At 46.6% G+C, this 21,293-nt stretch overlaps 1 protein-coding gene across 2 annotated transcripts; it reads right to left on the bottom strand.

Annotated features, from left to right (window-relative positions):
- Position 1: 1 nt before the first annotated feature.
- Positions 2 to 15,931, bottom strand: ralbp1 (ralA binding protein 1). 2 transcript variants are annotated; one of them, XM_069191621.1, is made up of 10 exons: positions 15,842 to 15,931; positions 11,677 to 11,993; positions 10,366 to 10,824; positions 8,313 to 8,662; positions 5,905 to 6,066; positions 5,350 to 5,481; positions 4,643 to 4,753; positions 3,080 to 3,201; positions 2,815 to 2,941; positions 2 to 2,435 (listed from the first exon to the last, which is right to left on the bottom strand). In XM_069191621.1, the coding sequence occupies exons 2-10, from the start codon at positions 11,918 to 11,920 to the stop codon at positions 2,202 to 2,204; spliced, it is 1,941 nt and encodes a 646-aa protein (XP_069047722.1). In that variant the 5' UTR covers positions 11,921 to 11,993; positions 15,842 to 15,931; the 3' UTR covers positions 2 to 2,201. The 2 variants fall into 2 exon arrangements, with proteins under 2 accessions (XP_069047722.1, XP_069047723.1); XM_069191622.1 differs by having other exon boundaries at positions 11,677 to 11,965.
- Positions 15,932 to 21,293: the final 5,362 nt, after the last annotated feature.

Below are 21,293 nucleotides of genomic sequence, written 5' to 3'. Positions count from 1 at the left end.
ATTTTTATTATGAGTACTTTATGAAATTATTCTCTGCTAGCTGCATACAGTATAATAAGAAATGAGGAGCCACAACCCACTGGCTTCAACAAACTGAAAGGTGACATAGTTACCGAATTAAGTCTCTCAAAAACAACACAAAATACATTATTTTTATCGAAACCGTTTTGACATCAGCCATTATTTTCAATGATAAATTAAAATATCCATATTATCCCCAAAACAGATCAGAGACTGCTTTAGTAATCGAAATTTTAAAATACTAAGTTGATATACTGCATCCACACTGCCACTAGTAATACAGTTCACTGTAGTTGGAGTAATCATTGTAGAACCCATACAGGTGGGATGATGATACCTACTACATACATTAAAAAAGGGTAATCAGTGTTCATTGTCTGGTTTTTTTTTTATTTAAACCTGGCTTCTTTTGAGAGACAGCTGGATGTGACTTGCATTAACTACTAACGAGCAAACAGACTAGACATGCCAAACGGCCAGCTCGCCCTTGTAACTCTCTCATGCTCTGTTCTTGCACGATGCCACTATTGAAGGAGATCGTACTGCTGAAAGCAATGCAGTTCATGTGGAACACTATCAAATGCCTCCATAACATAGAGACGCCTACAGCTGTTTAGGATGGTCATAGTAGTGTTTCCTTGCGAACTCCAAGCTTCAGCATTGTAGGTATAGGCTAGATTTACTTTGTTAAAAGGCAGAGTACCAAATACATCAACCACTTCACGTGCTTGATGGGAACAGACCTCAGCCGTTACAGGCACTTCATTTGTACTTTTCTTAGAAGAGTAAGTGTAATTGCAGTTTTTAATTGCGTTTTAGCTGACTTCACCAATGTGACCATTTCTGACAGGCTCTCCGATTTCCGACACATTTTCCAAGTTCAAACAATAATAAGGTCTTTTAATGAAAAGTTTATTTCTGGAACATTAAATGTATTGCTCACCAGTCTGCTGTCATTTTAATCATTTTAGTCTGGAAATATCCTTAAATGTCCTATGCTTACAATCACATGTATAGCTTGTACGATAATGACAAAAGGGTAGCTACAGTTTATTAGATTATCTTCATTTCAGTACATTAATCAGCTCTCAACACAGATAGTCTTAACAGAGATGTAACAGTTTTTATGACAATGGGCAGACTGCTTCAGCGACGTCCTACTGGAATACAGAGGGGGGCCTTAAGGTTAGACAGAATAGTACTGCTTCTTTGATGGAATTTCATTTAAAGGTTAATCAAGTTCCAAGAAAGTGAAATAAAAAAGGAATGTTCCTTGTGACAATTATGTAAAATAGCACTACGTTAACCGTGCCTTTTGAAAGCCATTTTAAGAAAGGACATGTGGTTCTTACACTATAGAAACTGCATATCATATACGAATTTTAATATCCTTCTAAAATAGAATCGAGGGAAACATTTGATATTCTTTATATATTTGAGTTTATATATATTTATATATAAGCATGTGATAAAATTAGGGTGGTCAGCCACAAACTGTTATAAATTCTTATAAATTAGCAACTAAGCTGATCAAAAAGGAGACATTTCCATGATGTAAAGAAAGAGACACTGGTTTAAAACACTAGTCCACTGTCTCTCCGCATTGCAAAAAGATAGAAAATGAAAGAATGACTAAACTGATAATATCAGAACATAGATTAACCAATACTATCAAATCATGCACTTAAAAGTAACAAGCGACTTGATCAGTTCTCGTTTGCAATCCTGTGCTGTTATTGACTTGGCTGGAATACAGCTTCTTCAACGACTGGTAAAACGTTTAACACACAGACGCGAACCTGGTGGTGCCGAGAGGCAGCTGGCTGAGCCATTCAGTAACAGAATCACATGCTGCTGTACAGTTCTCCAAGACGATCACCGATCATCAGATCCCACTGCCCCCAGAACTGGTTCCAGTTCACTTTATAAATTGAGGTTGGTCAGAAATATTCTACGGTTACCTGCTTAAAAAAAATAATCCAGAAGACATCTTACAGCAGGACGCGTATCGCTCCCTGTTTTGTTTAGTTTTTTTCCCCACGCATGAATAAGTGCTCCAGACGTCCCCCCCCCCCATGTTCACAGAGAGACGCCCCCGTGCCGGGCGTGGAAACGAGCAGGACATCTTCCCCCCAACATACGGAGGCTGAACTCTCCGGGGGGGGCACACGGCCGGCGGGTCAGAGCGGGGTCTCCCTGCGGTCCTTGCTGGGGGAGGGCTTGAGGGGCTCCTTGGCCGGCTTGCCGTCGGCGGGCGCGGCGGGGTCCCTCTTGCCCGGCTCCTCGGCCCGGCCCTCGGGGCTGGGGGGCTCCTGCGCCTGCCTGTGGCGCTGCAGGAGGCGCAGCTGCACCCGCAGCTCGATGATGGCCTCCCGCTCCTCGTGGACGGCCTGGTTCAGGTGGGTGTTCTTGATCTGCGCAGAGAGCAGACGGAGCTCGGCCCTGGCGCACAGACCCGAGACGCCCCACCCTGCCCCGCCCTGCCCCGCCCTGCCCGGCCGCAGGCGAGCGGCAGGAAAACCAGGAGCTCTTCGAAATACAGGGAGGCCGGTCACGTCTTCAAGAGAAAGGGGCCCGACCCCTAAGCAGCAGGTGTGTCGATGTCCCCTCTGCCTCGGTCACGAAGACCACCATGCAGGACAGCGGTCCGCACAAGTTTTGCGACCAACGGCAGAAGACGACAATTCGGGCAAACGAAACCGCGACAGCCAGAGGAAGAGGCTGTAAAGCAGTGGGGAACCCCTGGGTTCCGCTCGCGAGACGGCCCTGAGCCCCACGGCTCCGCGCGCTCACCTCCAGCTCCTCGTTCTGTTTCTGCAGGTCCTCCAGGATGATCTGCAGCTCCTCCTCATCCTCGCTCTCGCTCTCGCTGTCGGAGGAGTACTCCTCCGTCTCGCTGCGGCCGTGCTGCTGCTGGCGGCTGCGGGGGGACACAGCCGGTCAGGGGGCGGCCCACCGCCTGTCCTACAGGCCCAAGTCACTCCAGGCTTTCAAATTCACACAGGGCGTATGGGGTGAGGCAAAGGAATGTATTTTCCCCCCACAACAAAAACACTACCTCTGGATTTCGGCGATTTCCGCCCGGAGGCGCTCAATCTCTTCTTTCTCCGTTGCAATCTGCCTCCGCAGGAGCTGCTCCATGGAAACCAGCTCCTCTTGTTCCGTCAGGATCTCGTTCTCCTGGAAATCGGGCAGCAGAAGCCGACAGGTTCCTGAGAACACTGCTGTCCGCTTTAAAGAAAGCTAATAATGGCCTGCCAACACATTAACTGGTAAAGGAAAAGATCCGCTGCCTGAAATTGTTTTAGGAGAACTCTGTCAACACAAGCAAGAGAGGACTGGGACTGCGATTTTTGTACAGCCTGTGGAATGAAGCTCCTGGTTGCCATTTACAAAGACGACCTCAGCATCTGAACGGCGTGTTCATCTGGCTGAACCATTCAGTGACAAGGCCAGCTGTAGTAGTAGAAGTACTAATATAGGATTATTATTTAACACACAGGATGGACCAATTGGGTGATTTGCGTCAGCCATTAAGTGCCAGGAGAATGAAGGGAGAAATGTAATTACATTCCCAAGTGGAATTTAAACAAGACTCTGGGGCCAGCACCCTTACTCTTGTGAACTTTTCACTGGCAAGCTAATGTCAAATTGCATTACACTCAATACAGTATTTTTCTGTATATTTACATTTTCCTATGATGGTGAGCTTCTCCTCAGTTAAAATACTATGTCAGAAAAACATTCATCCCAAATATTCTTCTCATCCTGAAATAAGATGTCTTTTGTGAAATAAACTAAGGTCAAATAGCTTTTGTACTCTACTCAATAAAATGCCCGGAATTATATGTTACTTTTTTACTATTTTGAAATGCATCAATTTATGCTGATTCTAACCCTGAAAAACAAAACCAGTTTTGCAGTTCACCTTTAAGCAAACATTATAAAAATATTTACTTAATATTAAGTCAATATTAAATAACTTTATGAAGTAGGGACAAGGGCAGTGCTGTCTTGACCGACGGAGCTCCAGGGCACCAGAAAGGGGTGGAGGAAAAACAAAGACCTTCAGCTCCCCCGTCCAGCTCAGCTGACCACAAATCAAGTCACCTTACAGTAACCTCATCATCCAGGTGTGCCTTCTTAACCGTACCTTCAGTCAGCTTTAGGATTTCGCTCATATCCAGTACAGGGCTTTCAGAATCACGCAATGATCACTTCATTGCTTGTTTACTATGGATATTACAATATAAGCAAGCTCAAAAGAAACGTGTCCTAATTAGCGTTAGGCAAAACTCACATCTGAAATATATTGAACACATAAAAACTGATTTAAAAAAGAATGATGTGGCCCGCTGTCCACTCTCCAGTCTTGCTAGGTTCATAGTGTAAAATCCAGACAAGCCAGAGGGCTTCTCTTGCCTTACAAACTGCTGCTACAAAACAGCCTGTCCTTCAGGGCTGTAGCAGCCTGCTGAGATGATCCATCTGAATTTTTTTGTACGCTATTCAAAAACAAAAAAAAGGTGTTTGCCAATAAAGGATTGCTTAACCTTGTTAGGCAGCCCAGAGTCTTCTACAGGACCTTCAAATCTGAATCAATTACAGTCTGTTTGCCTACCTGAGCTAACAGGATGTTTATGACCTCTTCCTCATTCTCGGTCATCTCCTCTTTAGAGACGTCTTCCTTGGAGAGGCTGGCAATCTCCTGAGCTATCTTGGTCTCACACTCCTTCGGATACATTTGAGATTTCGTGGGGAAAACACACCCTCTCCATTAAGAACATACAGTACAACGAGGAAACCATTTGAAAGCCACACTCAATGAAAAAACGTTTTAACATTTTCCAATATTTTATAACAAAACAGGAACTACACTGAAGGCATGTTTACATTTCAAAACACAGTTCTAATGACAAGGTTTAGGCATACTAAGTCACCTTGAGTCTAGTGAATTACTAAATTATTTTGCATTCAGAAAGTAAATGTTCCACAACATACAAGGAAATCTGCGGCCCCATTCTTCAGAAGACTGAAGCGGATGACTTATGGCCGTCTCTCACGAGTTTAAAACATTAAAAACAAGTACTGAAATACAAGCAGGGCGCTTTTAACACCAGGAGGAAAACTGAGCACAGCACAGATACAGGTAGGGAGCCTCAGCGCGACACTGTGAACCACATGCAGGAGTTCGGTCAGGTTGATACCGAGATGTGATCTAAAATATCCTGCAAGGCGGCGAGCCCAATACCTGGCACGAGAGAGGGGTGCAGAGCGTGGCGAAGCTCGAGTCCCAGCAGGGGCTCTGCGCGCAAGCGGCCTACTTGCCTGTCGTTTAGCCTCTCGCAGCTTCCGTTTCAGAGCAGTGAGAATCCTCTGCACCTCCCACAGCCTCTCCTCCTTGGACAGATCCTTTATACCCGCCTGCAGGTCTCGGTGCAGGCAGTTCAGAAGAAACTCCTGGACGCGCACACACACACACACACACAACACACAAACAGAAGAAGGAGATGTAAACAGTTTTCAAGGGAAAAGGAAACGGTGCAGCAATGCTCCATGAAGTTTATTTTCAACAAGCCAACTCACACACATGCGAGGCCTTTAATAAGGAGGCAATAATCAGAGCATGGAGATCTCTCCTCTCTACACATGACGCAGGAAAACCCCCAGCAGAGCGCTCTGACACGGGACAAACTAACAATAACAATTGTTATTAAATAATAAAATAATCACCTAGATACATCAGCAAAAAATTAAAAGAAACACGACCAATTATAAACACATAATAAACTCTCGACAGCACTTAAAGAGAGCATATAATGGACTCTCCGCTCTGAAGACACAATTCGGCACACAAAGGCATATCCCACTGCTGGCCCTCACCTGTCTGCGGATCTCCTCCTTGATGCTCTCCTGGGTCTCCGGCAGGGCTGGCATGGTGGCCATGTTGGACCAGCGCAAGGGCTTGACCACGGGCTTGAGCTGCACGCATCCGAACAGCTCCTTGACGTGGGTGAAGAAGACGTACAGCACCCGGTTGCTGATCTGGAAGCACAGGCAGCTGTCAGAGCCCAGGTCGCCCGACGGGCGGAGCCGCAAAGACAGGGTGTTCAGCGGAAGGGCGATAATCTTAAGACTCTGCGATGGAGAGCGTTTCCGCAGGACTAAGGAGGAGAAGTCTCTTTCATACGGATGGTCTTTAGAACCGACTGGAAGCAGCAGCCTCCCTCATGCATCCTCATTGAATCAAACTATAACACGCTTCTCTTTAGCGCACAAATGAGGACGAGATACGACCAGCTTGATCCAGGGGGATTTCCCATACTCGGAGGAAATGAACGTTATAAAAGTAACTACCGCGTACACACAGTGACGTGAAAAGGCTCACACAAGGATGGGTACTATGCAAGTACTAGGTCAGCATGATGAAACAGAATGATTTAAAGCAGTTGGCATACCAGGCAGCAACAAAGACAGCTTAGAGATGATTAAGCCATCTCCACACTGCACAGGAGAAATATGCAGATCACACTGCCAAGAGGAGAGTCTTCTCTTTCAGGCACACTTATGAATGTAACTTAGAGCTGAGAGATCCCAGGTGCCGTCTCAACAGAGAGCTCTAGAGCAGGCAGGGGGTGAGGGGTGAGGGGTCAGGCAGTTCTGATGACTGCAGCTAGCTCATTCTGAGCTCACTGAGGGGCAAGGCTGGAGAATGAGCAGGCTCCGAAAGGGGGAGAACAGAGAGGGGGTGTAGAGGGTCTGGAGAAGGAGGAGAAGTGGAGAGAGAGCGAGGGGGGGGGGGGGGGTGGTGTCAGAAGAGAAAGGGTGCTGAAGGCAGGTAGGTGCTAAGCGCCCTGGCCCACTGGTCCGACTCTCGATAAAAACAGGACACCAGGACTACTTGTTATCTATGGCTGTTAAGACTGTTGATCCGAAACAGTTTTGAAGTGCCTTCTTTTTTATAAAAATGCTGCATTGTGCGACTGAATCCAAAAAATTTTTTTATATTGCTCTTTTTTTATACATTTATATTGTATATTGCTCTTGTGCTAATTTTTTGGAAAGTATATTATTTTCCAAAGTACCGGTTTCTATCTAATGATATAGGAACCCCTTAAGTTACCCAAATGACTCTGACAAAAGGCCCTTGAAATCTGATTTTGATGAAGGTGTCTGAAAACCAACTTGCACAATAAGCCACGGCTCTTGGGAAGCTCTTGCTTCAGTGCAGCAGACTGCACACTGCGGGTTATGTGCTGCTACTCTGTTGCTTCTTCATGGCCTTGCGAGTAAGAGCAGGAGGCATTAAAAAAGACTCATTAAGCATTAAAAAAGGCATGACTAATCAAGCTGAGAGTGCAGCTGCTGTCAGACATACCCGTATCAAGGAAAAGGAAAGCGGTAAGTTTAGAAATGCGACAAAGACACTTTTACAACACATGAAAAGATCTAGGCCCATGCCTGGTGACTACGCCTAATTGCTTTACAAAATAATATGTTTGGGAAACGTATTACTTTATGTAGTAATTCCATAAAGTCACAATAGAGGATAACTCTGTAAAATTATTGCTAAAAACATGTTCATTTTAAAAAGTAGTCTCTTACAGAAGTGATTAAGAACTGTAATCACTTATTTTTAAAACTGAAATTTCTTCAATACTGTCCATGCTGTCCACAATAATACCAAAACGAGTGATGTTATCACCTACCGTTTTTCAGAGGAAACCTAACTACACTTCTCTGGGAAAAGCATAACCAGTTCCAAAGGCTGATTTTTAAACAAATGTTTGCAGCATAACACGTCTGTAAGCTGGGGATAAGCTGAAAAATAGGTGGGTTATACACCGGAACCATTTTACATGCGGTTCCTATGAACGATAAGAAACGTATTCCGAAAGATCAGAGCTGTATTAGAGGGGTAAAAAATTGAACAGCAGGAATGTTTTTCAAGCTCTGACCAGTTTTGGTACTTAATTATTTACATCATCCGTATTCCTCGTTATTTTTAAATGCACTGTAATTTAAAACGCAATGAGTCTTGCCTCAGCATTCTGAAAACATGACATTAAAGGCCTCAGATGTCTCCATGTGGAGAAGTGTGTGCTAATTCCCTCTCTGGCCTGCAGTAGTTCTTAACAAGCCACACTGCCCTACAGTATGACATGGAAACACGGCACAGCACCTCCTCACCTGGGGGATTCGAACTCTACTGAAAAACACACAAACGCAATCCCCACGTGCACAGCTGCAACAAACGCACAACCCGCGCGAGAGTGAAGGACTTTCGAGACCTGCATGGTGGGGCTGAGCACGATGGAGATGTTCTGGATGTTCATCTTGGTGTCGGGCTCCTTGGCGATGACGTGGTCCATGTGCGTGACGAGCCAGGAGAGCAGCAGGCGGCTGCAGGCGGGCATCTCGGCCAGCAGGCGCTGGAACTCGTGCACCTTCTCGGCCTCGGTGGGGCGGCCGCAGGCCTCCTCGAAGCGGGCGTTCAGCTCCCGGCCCAGCAGGTTCTCGGGCAGCTCGCGCAGGTACTGCTTCAGCAGGCTGGCCACCGTGTGGGCGTCGTACTCCTCCAGGCTGGGGCACTCCTCGCGGTCGTACGCCGCCTTCAGCTCGTCCACCTTCGACTTCATCCCTGTAAGGCACGGGCGTTAGAGAAAGCTGCTGCCCTCGGTTACGAAAACATTTTTTCCCTTTTTCCCTCCCCAGACAAGGAGAACATCAGCATTCAAAATGTCAACCACTAACTAAACTGGCGAAATACAAAATGACTCGGTGAAGTCTCGTCTTTGTGGTTTTGGTTACCAGAGCCAATATCATTCTGTACACTATTCAAAAGCAACAATTTCTTCCACCTGCCCACTCCTTCCTGCACTTTAATCACTGCTTATCCACAGCAGGGTGACCTTCAGAGTAGTGGTGGACGATAATTCCATAACGATAATTATCGCGATATAATTTTCCTCGATATAATTTTAACAAAAGTTCGATAAATGTTCGATATATATATGTTTATGCTTTGCGCATGGGAACAAAATACTGCGCGAGTTCGCGTGCGTGTTGCAGACCGGGCTGCTAACGTGGTGTTGTTTACCCACACGGTGGTGGCTGAGTGGAGAAATGAGCAACACTGACGCAAATGCAGTGCTGCCAACGACCAGCTCGCAGGACGATGTCATCGTAGACAGAAAAGGTCATTCAACTTCGGTAATTTGGAGATATTTTGGCTTCTTACGATCAGACATAAAACGGAGCACTTTAAACTTTGCAGTCTGTCTGAGCCATCTTCTATGTGTGTTTTATCACACTGCAGTATTTAATTTTTCTATTAAGATACTTATTTTGCAAATTTTACTCATGCATATTTTGACATAAAAAACACTTGAATACTCTCTACCTCAGATTTGTTAAATGTTTCTGCTGTTTGGCAAGTGTTTGTTGTGTTCTTAAAATAAAGAGTTGTTTAATTTACCAATTAACTGTCTGGTTTCTTCGACTTTCACTCAGGAGAAAAAATCTGCCTTTAAACTTGAAAGAAATAATGATTTGACATTTATCGTGATAATTATTGATATCGACAGATATGAAACTTTTTATCGTGATAATGTTTTTGGCCATATCGCCCAGCCCTACTTCAGAGCTCGCTCACGGGGTCCCAACTCAGCCACTGTCTTATGAGCCAGTTCAACATCTCTCTGGGCAGCACGACTCGGATGAACTCGGCTTCTCTGCACTTTTTTCTCCAAGAGACATTTTTTCCACCCATTTGCATAGAAATTAAATTTCCAGTAAAGCTGTCTACAAGGACCCTGACATCAGTAAACACGGAGAAGGTGTCCAGCTGGAATACCACACCAGGTCTGGCAGTCTGCCCTTCTCCTGTCCTACACCTTCACTGGAGCAAACCTCTGCAAGGTAGTTTCCAATCCAGATGATTTACAAACAAAGATTAAGTGAAAAGAGGCTCCTAAGGAGGCACTAAAGTCATAACCTCTATCTAAAGAATCCAGGTTTTCACCCATTCTGGCCAAAGGCCATGTGGCAGCACTGAAGACGCAGCAGTATTGTAACGGGTTTCTCTCGTCCTGTCTCAGCTAACCCCTGCAGCTGGAAGGGCGCACACAGAGCCTGCGTGTGCAGCCCCAGCCCCTCCAGCGGAGGCACGCGCTGCCGGTTCTCCTGCAGGTCCCGGTCTCAATGGAGACAGCTGCCCGGCGACCCTGCTTCCGTTTGGGCCGGGCCAGCGGGAACGGGCGCGGGGAAGAACTGCGGCGGCTCCGGAACGCACGCCGAGCGCGCGCGACCAGCGGAGAGCCGCGCCAGGCCGCCGGCGGGTACCTGACACGCGGTAGATCCCCTCGCACTTCATCCCGTAGCTCTCGATGTAGTCGACGCACTCGCGGAAGACGGCGGGCAGCTGGATGCCGTCGTACAGGACGGTGCGCTCCGCGGCCTCGGCCAGGGGCGCGCCGAAGACCGGCCGCGCGGAGGGGGCCTCGGCCGGGACCGCCTCCGGCTCGGCCACGGGCTTCTTCTTCTTCTTCTTCTCCTTCCACTGCTTCACCACCTCGGCCGCCGTCAGGTCCTTGGACTTCTTGTCCTTGGTTTTCTCCTCCTTGTGCTTGTCCTCCTTGTGCTTCTCCTCCTTGGGCTTCTCCTTCACCTTGAAGTCCTTCTCCTTCTTCTTGGAGAAGCTGGGCTTCTTGAAGACGTGGATGCCCTTGGAGCGCTTCATCTTGGAGGGGCTCTCGGCCTCATCCCCGGAGCTGTCCTCCTGGAAAGCCGCATAGCCCTCCGCTGTGGAGGACACCCAGAGCGTAAGACTGCGATCCCTCTCCCTCCCCTCGCCACGGTGCGCACACAGCAGAGAGAAACACCGCGAAAGGAGGTCAGCCTTCAATTAGACCAGGAAATCTTTTTTTAACCTGCCTTTCACTGTTACTTTTCTTCTTCGGACTAACCCAGCGTTATCAGGAAAGGCACAGTTAATGACAAGGTTCCTCGAGATCTTTAACCAATTAGCACCAAGAATTCCCCACAGTGCTAATGAGAGATTTAAGAAACGAAGATATAACCGCGCATCACTAAGGTGACAGTACTGATATGAAAATACGGATGAACATGCTGTATTTTTTTTAAACTGCAAAGGACCTTTCACACAGCCTTACCATGCCACAGAAAGGAAGCAGTGCTTGATCGGTGCAGTGGTTTAAAATTGACTGTGTGTTTTCTGCTCTACCTGGGACGCCCAGCGCTCTGCCCTTGCGAGGTGATTTGACCTCGACGACAGGATCAGAGCGGGGCTGGGGCTGCAGGGTCCGTGGGATAGCTTAGGATACCCTCCTGCACTGGGAAGACGGGAGCTATCTCACACCCGCCTCTAGATCAGTGATGCAAATGGTCACCAGTAGCAGACCAAGACCCCATTACAAATGGTCAAGAAAATGTCATAAAGCATGCGAGACCAGAATGGTAGATACTGATTTTACAGGGTCATTACTTCCTGCAAAAACCTTTTCAAGTTTTACTTTAACAGCAGCAAAAGCAATGACAACCATTTGTCAAATGTCTTTAAACTGAATACGAGTTAAAAGTGAAACACTAGACCCGCGACCCCGGCCCGCGACCCCGGCCCCCCCGAGCACTCACTCCTCTTCTCCTTCTTCTTGAACTTGTTCTTCTTCTTGCCGTGCTCCTTCTCGTCGTCGGAGGCCGCCTCGGGGGGCTCGTGCAGCCCGTCGTGGGGCGGGGAGGGCTCCCCGGTGCGGTACAGGCCAGGGAACTTGGTGGGGCTGATCTCCTCCGAGCTGGGGGTGCGGGCCAGCCCCCCCGGGTGCTCCGCCCGGCGGTGCTCGCTGGGGCTGCTGCTGGGCGGCAGGAAGCACTCCGTCATGGCGGCGGCCTGCTCCGTGTCCCTGACGTTACCTCTCCATCACGCCTGCAGGGGGCGCACAGACACAGCGTCACTGCAGGCAACAACATAACAACATCACTGTATTGGCCACAGACAATTTCTGGCATCAGGAATTCGTCTTTTCGCAGACCCCAGCTTGCTCTCCATGAGACACACAGACAGGGAGAGAAGCTGGGGGTCAGAGCGCAGGGTCAGCCATTTATACGGCGCCCCTGGAGCAACTGGGGTTAAGGGCCTTGCTCAGGGGCCCAACAAAGCAGATTTCCTCTGCCGGCCGCAGGAACTGTCTGCTTTTTTAGATGTGACTGAAAAGCAGAAAGCATTTCCCATCAGAAGCAATTGATGTGTAGAGTTGCATTCAGGGATTGCAGCATACCACGGTTATTTGTAAGATAAGATGAAATACAAAGAGACTTGGATCCATACAGTTGTGCAACTTGGTAAATTAGGAACATAGCGAAACAAATGTTTCATCCAACTGTTTCTGAAAAACGCCCAGAGTCTGGGCCTCAGCCCCCTGGCTGTGAAGCCTGCTGCAGGTCCAGTACCTTCTCCTCTGTGTGAAGAAGGGGTCCCTGCTCTCCATCCTAAAGCACCTTTTAGTTTTAAATTGTGACCTTGCCCTGTGCCCTTAATTCACTAGGGAGTGCGAGTACAGCCCAATCACTCTGCGGACTAGATCTGGAACTGCAGGTCGCTCAACGACTTGAGAGCAGAACAGCACACAGGATGTATACATTACAGCACTGCTGGTGCCTAACAGCTGCTCAGAAATTGTACTAGACTGTACAACCGATTTTACTTAAAGGTAAACACACTGGAGACCTTTGACAAAGGGAACATTTTACCCTTCTCCCTAGAACAGTACTATCCTGCTGTGCAACCATTCTAGTATGAAATAAATTCTTTATTCTAGATGAACAGAGGAAACCAATTCTTCTCAGTCTCGACAGTCTCTCCTCCTACCAGCAGGGGGCACTGACATCCACACAGCCCATCTTTCAAGTCACGGCTGTCTCACCTCAGGAGCTCAAGGGCAAGGAGTCTCACGCCAGCCATCTCCAACAGGCTCTGCCCGCTGAACATAAAGCTCAGTCAAACAAGCGACAAAAACCCTCAGCAACCCATGACCATATTGCACATTTTAAACATATTAAACTTCACGAAGTACAACAAGCAGATTTTCACAAAGCACTGGCACTGGAATGGCTGTCCCTAATTTGAATGACTATACTGCACTCCGATATCGCTCGCACAGTTTTCTGTACCCTGTACTATAATAATAATAATAATAATAATAATAATAATTAATAATAAAAAGTTGTTTACACTTGTATTGCACTTTTCTGGACACTACACTCAAAGCACTTTACAGGTAATGGGGATCCCCTCCACCACCAGTGTGCAGCCCCACCTGGATGATGCGACGGCAGCCATAGTGCGCCAGAACGCTCCCCACACACCAGCTCTCAGTGGGGAGGAGAGCAGAGTAAGAAGGCTCCACAACCGAAACGTTGCGTTTTCTCTCTTCTCTTTTCAGCAGGGAATAAACCTGTTACTTGTTCCTTTGCAGACTACGCGTGCCGACGCAGCTCCCCACCTGATCTATTTCAATAACAATAATAATACACGAAATACCAATAACACTCATGTGACAAAACAACTATATGTTTAAGTGTGGGAATGTTATTAGCACCACTGTATTCCAGAATATCACTGGGGAATTTCAGACTATACATTTATTTCAAATGAGTCATAACCACCTGAAAGGAAAATTGCACACTTCCTAGGCGAGGAAATGAATTCCAGGCCTGGGTGGAATTGAGGAATCTAGGTGTAATGGCATGGTACGTTTTAAGGAAAAACATCGTCATACAGATCTTCGGGGTCATTTGCTTTCCTGGAGCAATAGTTATACTACTGCTTTTCTGAGAACAAAGTGGAAAAACCCCATCAGAACTGTTTCAGCCCCCTGGTTTTCTGAATGATGGTCTGCAATAACAGAGGCTCTGCTTCCTGGGCCTGTCCTCAGGTACGCTGCCCAGCGTGTAAAAACAAACCCCTCTGCAGTGTGGGCCGTAGCGTCTCAAAAACGCTCATTTCTTTACGTAACAAAACCCTTTTTCCTTTTCACTTAGACTCTCCCGCTCCTTGTAGTTATTACTAAAAGAGAAGGAAAGAATAATCTGTCATTTCTGAACGTACCTAGCCAGAGTCAGGACTTTTCTGTCATGTTTGCTTCCAAACTTCATAACTGAGTCTGGACACTTCATCAACCACTGCTGTGATCAACAAACAGGCTTCCTCCAATCGCATTTTTTAAACAGTTTATGAAAGAGGTGCTCATAAAAATGAGGAAAACGTAGGCTTACTAGATGATACACAAACTACTTGTGTCCTGTCGGCACAAAACTGCAGAAATGACGGAAGAGACAACAGTCAGGCTCCCAGAGAGAGAGAGAGATCAACACCATCAAAAGCCAAAAGCTTCAATCAGTTTACGGTGGGAGTATCAGAAAGGACAACACGGTCACAAAAAAGGCAAGTCTACAGCCCACCATAATATCTACACGAGGCTTAAGAAATATTCGCGAGCCGGAGACGACATCCCTGATTAAGTCAAAACACACGGAGAAATGTGTAAGGGCTCGTAAACCAATCACCCAGGCGGTTATTCTTATTCCAGACGTTTCTGAAGCAAAATGATCAGGATGCTTAGAAGTAAAATCTTGCGGGTTTTTTTTTGTCCCGACCAAACAAGTGGATTACCCAAGAAAAAAAGTTGTTGTTTTTTTACCTGGCTGTGGATGCAAAGCTGACCTATTTGCTGCAGCACGCCGTGTCAGATAACTATATATATATAAAAACCGTCTGTACAGCGAACGCAGAATTCCTGCTACACGGTGAATCCATGCAGATCGGGTCAAGTTGACTTCAATTTCCAGCAAACTGCGTCAAGCGACACGTCCCCCTGACCGGTCCTTCCTGGAAAGCAGAACTCGTCTGGGAACGAGCAGCAGCTGCCCCCACTCGGGAAGACAGAGACAGAGACAGACAGAGACAGAGAGACAGACAGGGACACACACAGACAGAGACAGGGACACACACAGGGACACACACAGACAGAGACAGAGAGACAGACAGGGACACACACAGACAGAGACACACGCTGACAGACACCCTGCTCCTGCTGTCCTGGGCTCTCTCATGAAGTCACACCTCAACTGCGTGGACCGGTGTCAGGCGGCCAGGGGAACAGGGACAAGATGTCACACAAACTCATCGCGAACCCACTTTCACTCGAAATCCGCTTTCCACCCCCAGCTCCTCCAGGGACACATCTATTTCTTTTCTTCTAAACGGGCACCTCGGCGACATTATACCCCACCACCGCAATCAGACCGATTTCTGCTGTTACTTTTTGGGGTTACTCCTCTACTGTTACTCAGCGAATTCGTGCGACGAGCCTTTCTTTTCCTCCCGACAGCTTCACATAAACTCACAACAACAACAACGACGACACGATCTCCCTCTCCCCGTCCTGTCCGGGGGGGTGGAGGGCTGGAAAGGCCGGCGACAGACACGTTTACTGTCATTACCTGCGCAGGAAGACGCTTTTAAAGAAACGTGTATTAAATAAATGATCACGCACTCCCAGCCACAGGACCGACGTTAAATCCTCCGGTCCCACCAGCTCGTCAGACCCAGGGCTCAGCTCTGCACGAACCGAGGCCCAAATGAGTCTCAACACAGGATCCGCCAGTCCGCTGTCCTACCCTGCCACACGAACATCGTTTTAAACCTAAACTTCGGCGCGGCTAACGGTTTCTTTTCTCTTCTTGGTAAAACACATATTAACTGGCGCTCCTGAAACCTAGAAACACAAAACTAACAACCAACCTGTTTCGGTGAATTGCAGTGGGTAGCTGTTTTTCCTGCTGTTTTCGTACACACAAAAAACCCCATGTGAGCATGCGCGGTGGATCTTTGGGGGTGGCACTTTGGGATTTGTAGTTTTTCGATGTAAAACAAATGGTTAACGTTTACTGCTGTAAACTTAGAAAAACTACAGTATCCATATGCCCTCTGTGCTGTGTTTTTATATATATATACAGTAAACTATATATAACTTTGATATACGTTTGTAGGTTTCAACGTCAAGGAAAATGTTACTAAACGGCTCCCTTTAGAGCAACAGAATCTAAACAAATTACAAAATTCTTAATGCATTTTGTAATTACATATGCTGTATTAGCTAACTAGTTCACGAGTGCAATATTTTACAGGCGTTTAACCACTTACAACAATTGCTAATTGCTAATTGTCCTGTTTCTTTTTATAGTGCATTTCTTGTTTTATTGTACATTTGCTTTTTTTTTTCATAAGGGCCTGACTCTGCTAGTGGGCGCTGTCAGCTTTTCGTCGAATAGTTCACCCAATGCCTACGTTCGGTGAGTTTCTTGAAGCTCCTGATGAGGTGTTTTTATATATACATAAATAATACCTTCTAGATTTTGAATTCAGGTGTAAGCACCCATGTTTATGACGATCTCTGCAAGATAATAAGGGATATTTGGAATTTTAACTATTTTCCCACATAATGTTTTAATTTTTTTTAAGGCATTAGAAAAATAATGCTAGAGATAATAAACATACTGAATAATATCTTTAATAGCAGTGCTTTTTAATATGTGCACTGGGGCACATTTCTAAATGCTTAGTTTGCTCCTGTGAATTCAAAATTATAAAAGCAAAGCCTGAAAATGAGAAATGGCACATTGCCAGAATAAAATAAACATTTTATTATGGCGAGATTAAATGAGCATTCGTTTACTAATACAATTTTAGTCACTAATAATAACTTGAATTGATCTCTCTCTTTAGCTCCAAATGTCCTGAAACACCTTGCGTGTAGAAAGGACTTCATCCACACAGGGACACCTGGCAGTCGTCACACACCAGCAGCCCCACCGGTGGAGACATCAGCAATTACTTCACTAATTTAATTAAGGCAAAACTGTAGGTAGAGCAGAATGTAGCTGCGCTATGGGATCTTTAACCACCAGATGGTTACAGATCTTGGCTTAACATCTCATCTGAAGCTCAGGGTCCTCTGTCACCATGCTGGGTCACTGGTTTGGAAATCCTGGTCCACAGGGAGTGTTGGAGACCCACCACCATCACACCAGCAACCCAGTTCTACTCCAGGCCCGGTCATTGCTTCGTTTCCGGGACCCCACAGTGATACCAACTTAACCTGCGCTCGTGGTCAAAACCATGTCACCCTGACGCTCACTGCTGGGAGCCCACTGAAGCTCAGCAGGTGTGAGCCTGGTCAGTACCTGGATGGGAGACTCCTGGGAAAAACTGCTGCTGGAAGAGGTGTTAGTGGGGCCAGCAGGGGGCGCTCACCCTGTGGTCTGTGTGGGTCCTAATGCCCCAATATAGTGACGGGGACACTGTACTGTAAACAGGCGCCGTCTTTCAGATGAGACGTAAAATTGAGGTCCTCTCTGTGGTCATTAAAAATCCCAGGGTGTTTCTCGAAAAGAGTAGGAGTGTTACCCCTGTGTCTTGGCCAAATTTCCCCCTCATCTTTACCCATCATGGCCTCCTAATAATCCCCTCTCTGAACTCCGCTCTCCTCCCCACTGAGAGCTGGTGTGTGGGGAGCAGACTGGTGCATCATCCAGGTGAAGCTGCACACTGGTGGGGGTGGAGGGGATCCCCATTACCTGGAAAGGGCTTTGAGTGGGGTGTCCAGAAAAGCACTATACGAGTGTCACAGTTCAGTGTCTGTATTTCTCCGTGCGCACCAGTGCGTGTCCGTGTTTGGCACGTGCCCTCGTTCAGACAGCCGCCCTCTCTCAGGCTCTCGTGCTGCTCCGGGGGGTGGGCTGTGGCGCCCGCACTGCTGGTGCGGAGGTGGGGGCGCCTCTTCCGGGTTTCTAGGCGAACCCATCACTAGGCCAACACCACAGTCCAGAGCCGGCTCCTGCCGGGAAAGAAGGGACAGGCAGCAGTTTCTTCCCTGGGACAGCAGAGAGTCCTGGTGAGAAATCCATCTGGGAACATGAGGATCGAGAGATGTGGAAAAACCCCGAGCTGTTCCTGGAAGTGTGCAGGAGTCGGCCTGCCAGCCCAGAATCAACCCCAGAACCCACGAGCTGTGAGACAGCGCCACCTGCCTCAGTTTCCTCACCCCCCAGAACACGTTGATCACTTTCAAACCACTTTTTTGGTAAATGATATTCTTTATTTACAGCACAAAAGAAGAGACAATTCAGATTTTTCTCACAGAAAAGATGTGAAGCAAAAATGTTTAAGCACAGTCGCCTCCGTCTGAAATGAGTGTTGCTGGGTCATGCCTGCTAGCATACAACGAGCCGGAATAAATTGGTCAATATGTTGTCGCAATGACACCAGTTACAGTCACCACCAGAAAACCAGATGAAATACACACAGAGCAAAGAATTCATATTTCCCAATACATTGCAAGCTACCCTGAACACTGTTGCATTAATGAAATGCATCTACTTCCCTGTGCCAACTCAAGAGAATCATGTGATCTTACCCACCTCATTCCTCAGAGAAAGGGTCCTTTGTAAGGCTTCTTGGCAACCAAAGGAAAAACTACACAGCGATACTTTCGTTTCTATTCAAGTGAAGGCTGGCATCATGGTAAACACTGAGAGCTGAGCATGTACGCCAAGCAGTATTCATTTTCCCAGCTGAAGGATGTAATTTGCTAGCAACACAGAGACCTCACTTCAGTCAGCTCTTTTATCTCACTGCTGGGACCCCTGTGAGGGACAGATGAACGAGCAGGAACTATTCCCGTTCACGGAAAGAGTTTGGTCTCGTTACTTGCACGCTCTCACAGTGGAAATCCCCACGGCCGCCGTTTTTTAAAGGCCTCAAATCAAAGAAAAAGGCAGAAAAAGCCATGTAAGAGAGTCATAGTTAGACAAACTTGCAATGAGTGGCAACTAATTATTGTCAACACAGAGAATACCCACCCTCCATGATAATGCTCTGTTGGAAGACAGACCACAAGAGAAGTCTGAAATGACAAAATTATACATGGACAAAAATCAGGCAGTGGGATCGAAAATATTGTGATGCCGAGAACATCAAGCCCACTTTGGTTTATTGTTAGATTTATCGGTGGAAGAAAGTGCTTTATTTACAGAACTCCTAGGGTATACGACTATAAAATTCTAAAACATAAGAAAGGCCTCAAACAAGAGAAGGCCATTTAGGCCATCTTGTACATTTGCAAGTTGGGCTGCTGGTAGGGGATTGAGCAAAGGATCTTGTCCCAACTGCCATTCGAGCAAGAAAAAGAGTTAGAGGAACCCTTTCAATACTCTCACAATGCTTTGCACAAAGTAGCAACTCCTGCTCTTAAGAAATAAGATAAGATCACTTTATTGGCCCTATACAATTTCTTGCATTAGGAATTTGTCTTTTCGCATACCCCAGCTTGCTCTCCATGGCCCTATACAATTTCTTGCATTAGGAATTTGTCTTTTCGCATACCCCAGCTTGCTCTCCATGAGACACACAGACAGGGAGAGAAGCTGGGGGTCAGAGCGCAGGGTCAGCCATTGTACAGCACCCCTGGAGCAGTTGGGGTGAAGGGCCTTGCTCAGGGGCCCAACGGAGTAGGATTCCTCTGCTAGCCACAGGATTTGAACCGGCAACCTTCCAGCCACAGGCGCAGATCCTGAGCCACAGAGCCACCCCTCAGCCTCTCGTTCTTGGGCTGAAATACACTTTCACGTCATTTCCGCTTGTGTCTTCAGAGAAACAAACAAAGAAACTACTCAGAACATTATGACTCGGCTATGATAATAATCCACACCAATTATAAAACAGCCATAAAAGCAATATTTTCTGCTGTTTCATCCAATTCGGAACTCAGAACTATTCTATCTCCCATCATATAACTGTTAAGACAAACACCAGCACCCTCATGAAACCATCAGAGACAGGAAAAAAACAAAATGAACAGGCTGCTTATGTAAACGATGTGGGTGTTTACCTAACACCCTTCACACCTTCTATTGCCATGTGAAAGCAACGGAAATGTTAGGATATATGGTTAAAAGTGGAGAACTTAAATTAAAAAAAATGCTATAATAAAACTGTGCAGTGCGCTATTAAAATGTCACTCAGAATATTGTCTGCAATTGTGGTCACCATATCATAAAAATCGATATAGCTGGAGAAGAGCAGTCGGATACATTCTGTGGCTTGAAGGAATGTCCTATACCGGCAGACTGAAGGTACTGAACCCATTTAGTGCTGACCAGAGCAGACGTGACACTAGAACTCGAAATCCTCAAAGGCACTGACATGGTGAAACCAGCCGACTTCTTCAGAAGTGGGACACGAACCAGAGGACACAAGCAGAAACTCCACGAAGTGCGTTTAAGACTGAGAGCAGGAGAAACTTCTCTACCCAGAGGGCCGTGGGAGCATGGAACTACCTTGCTGAAGCCCAAACCCCTTAAGATCCCTGGAGTCGCAATCTAAAAATCTCAAAGGACAAACTGGATATCCTCTTGTCTTTACATAGCAATAGAATTGCCGACATTTTTCTGAACTACTGAATCCAAGTGTGCAGCAGAGGTTTAGTGTTTTGCCACATAACATTCGTTTGAACCTGCTTTTGGTTGATTGTTTCAGTTAAAACAAAACAACTTAAAATCTGCTAATTTGGAACCAGCTGCTTTTAACTTCACAGCTGAGCTACTGAGAGCTGTGCTGCATCACTCTGACAAGCACAGTTTACAGGTGACATAGTTTACCAACTGATACACAGGTTTTCCTCACCAACCGTGGGACTTAAGCTCTTTAAAACTCCTGTGATGGGCAAACGCTTGAGTACAAGACAAACTGGGGGTCAGGGCCTGTTGAGCCATGTTACTCATCAATGGCTGACAGAACATGAGGGTTTCTCCCTTAAAAATGACAAATAACAATTGTGTGAATACATGTATACACAATGGAATGTTATTTACCCTCAATCCCGAAACTTAAAGATTGCAAAGGAACTGAATATACTTAAAAGAGCACTGAAATCACACGTACGCTATTCTGAAAGACATGCAACTGAATGTCCAGTTGGGTAGGGACACAATGGTACACGAGGGAGGCAAGACAACAGTGTCGTGAGCTGGAGGAGAAGGAGAGGCACTGTTTGAAAGTTTCAGCAGGCAGAGCCGTGTCTGTATACATTTGGGTATTCGTTTTCAGCAGCTGTTGAATGAGCCGTGCTGACAGTATCCTTTTGAACAGAACGGAGATGGGAGTGGTGTGCAGTACACTGACCAAAACTACAATA

This window comes from Lepisosteus oculatus, chromosome 6 (assembly GCF_040954835.1).
Source record: "Lepisosteus oculatus isolate fLepOcu1 chromosome 6, fLepOcu1.hap2, whole genome shotgun sequence".
Taxonomy (NCBI): domain Eukaryota; kingdom Metazoa; phylum Chordata; class Actinopteri; order Semionotiformes; family Lepisosteidae; genus Lepisosteus; species Lepisosteus oculatus.
The sequence above is the reverse complement of the archived record's forward strand: the minus strand, read 5'-3'. Positions and strand labels throughout refer to the sequence as shown.

Bases quoted from the DNA above. Each gene is read 5' to 3' on its own strand.
- ralbp1 (XM_069191621.1), bottom strand. From the start codon at position 11,920: ATGACGGAGTGCTTCCTGCCGCCCAGCAGCAGCCCCAGCGAGCACCGC. The intron at 6,067-8,312 runs GTCTCGAAAGTC...CTGTGCTTCCAG, and splicing joins TGCTCAGCCCCACCATGCAG to ATCAGCAACCGGGTGCTGTA. The intron at 3,202-4,642 runs GTAGGCAAACAG...CCCGATTTCCAG, and splicing joins TAAACATCCTGTTAGCTCAG to GAGAACGAGATCCTGACGGA.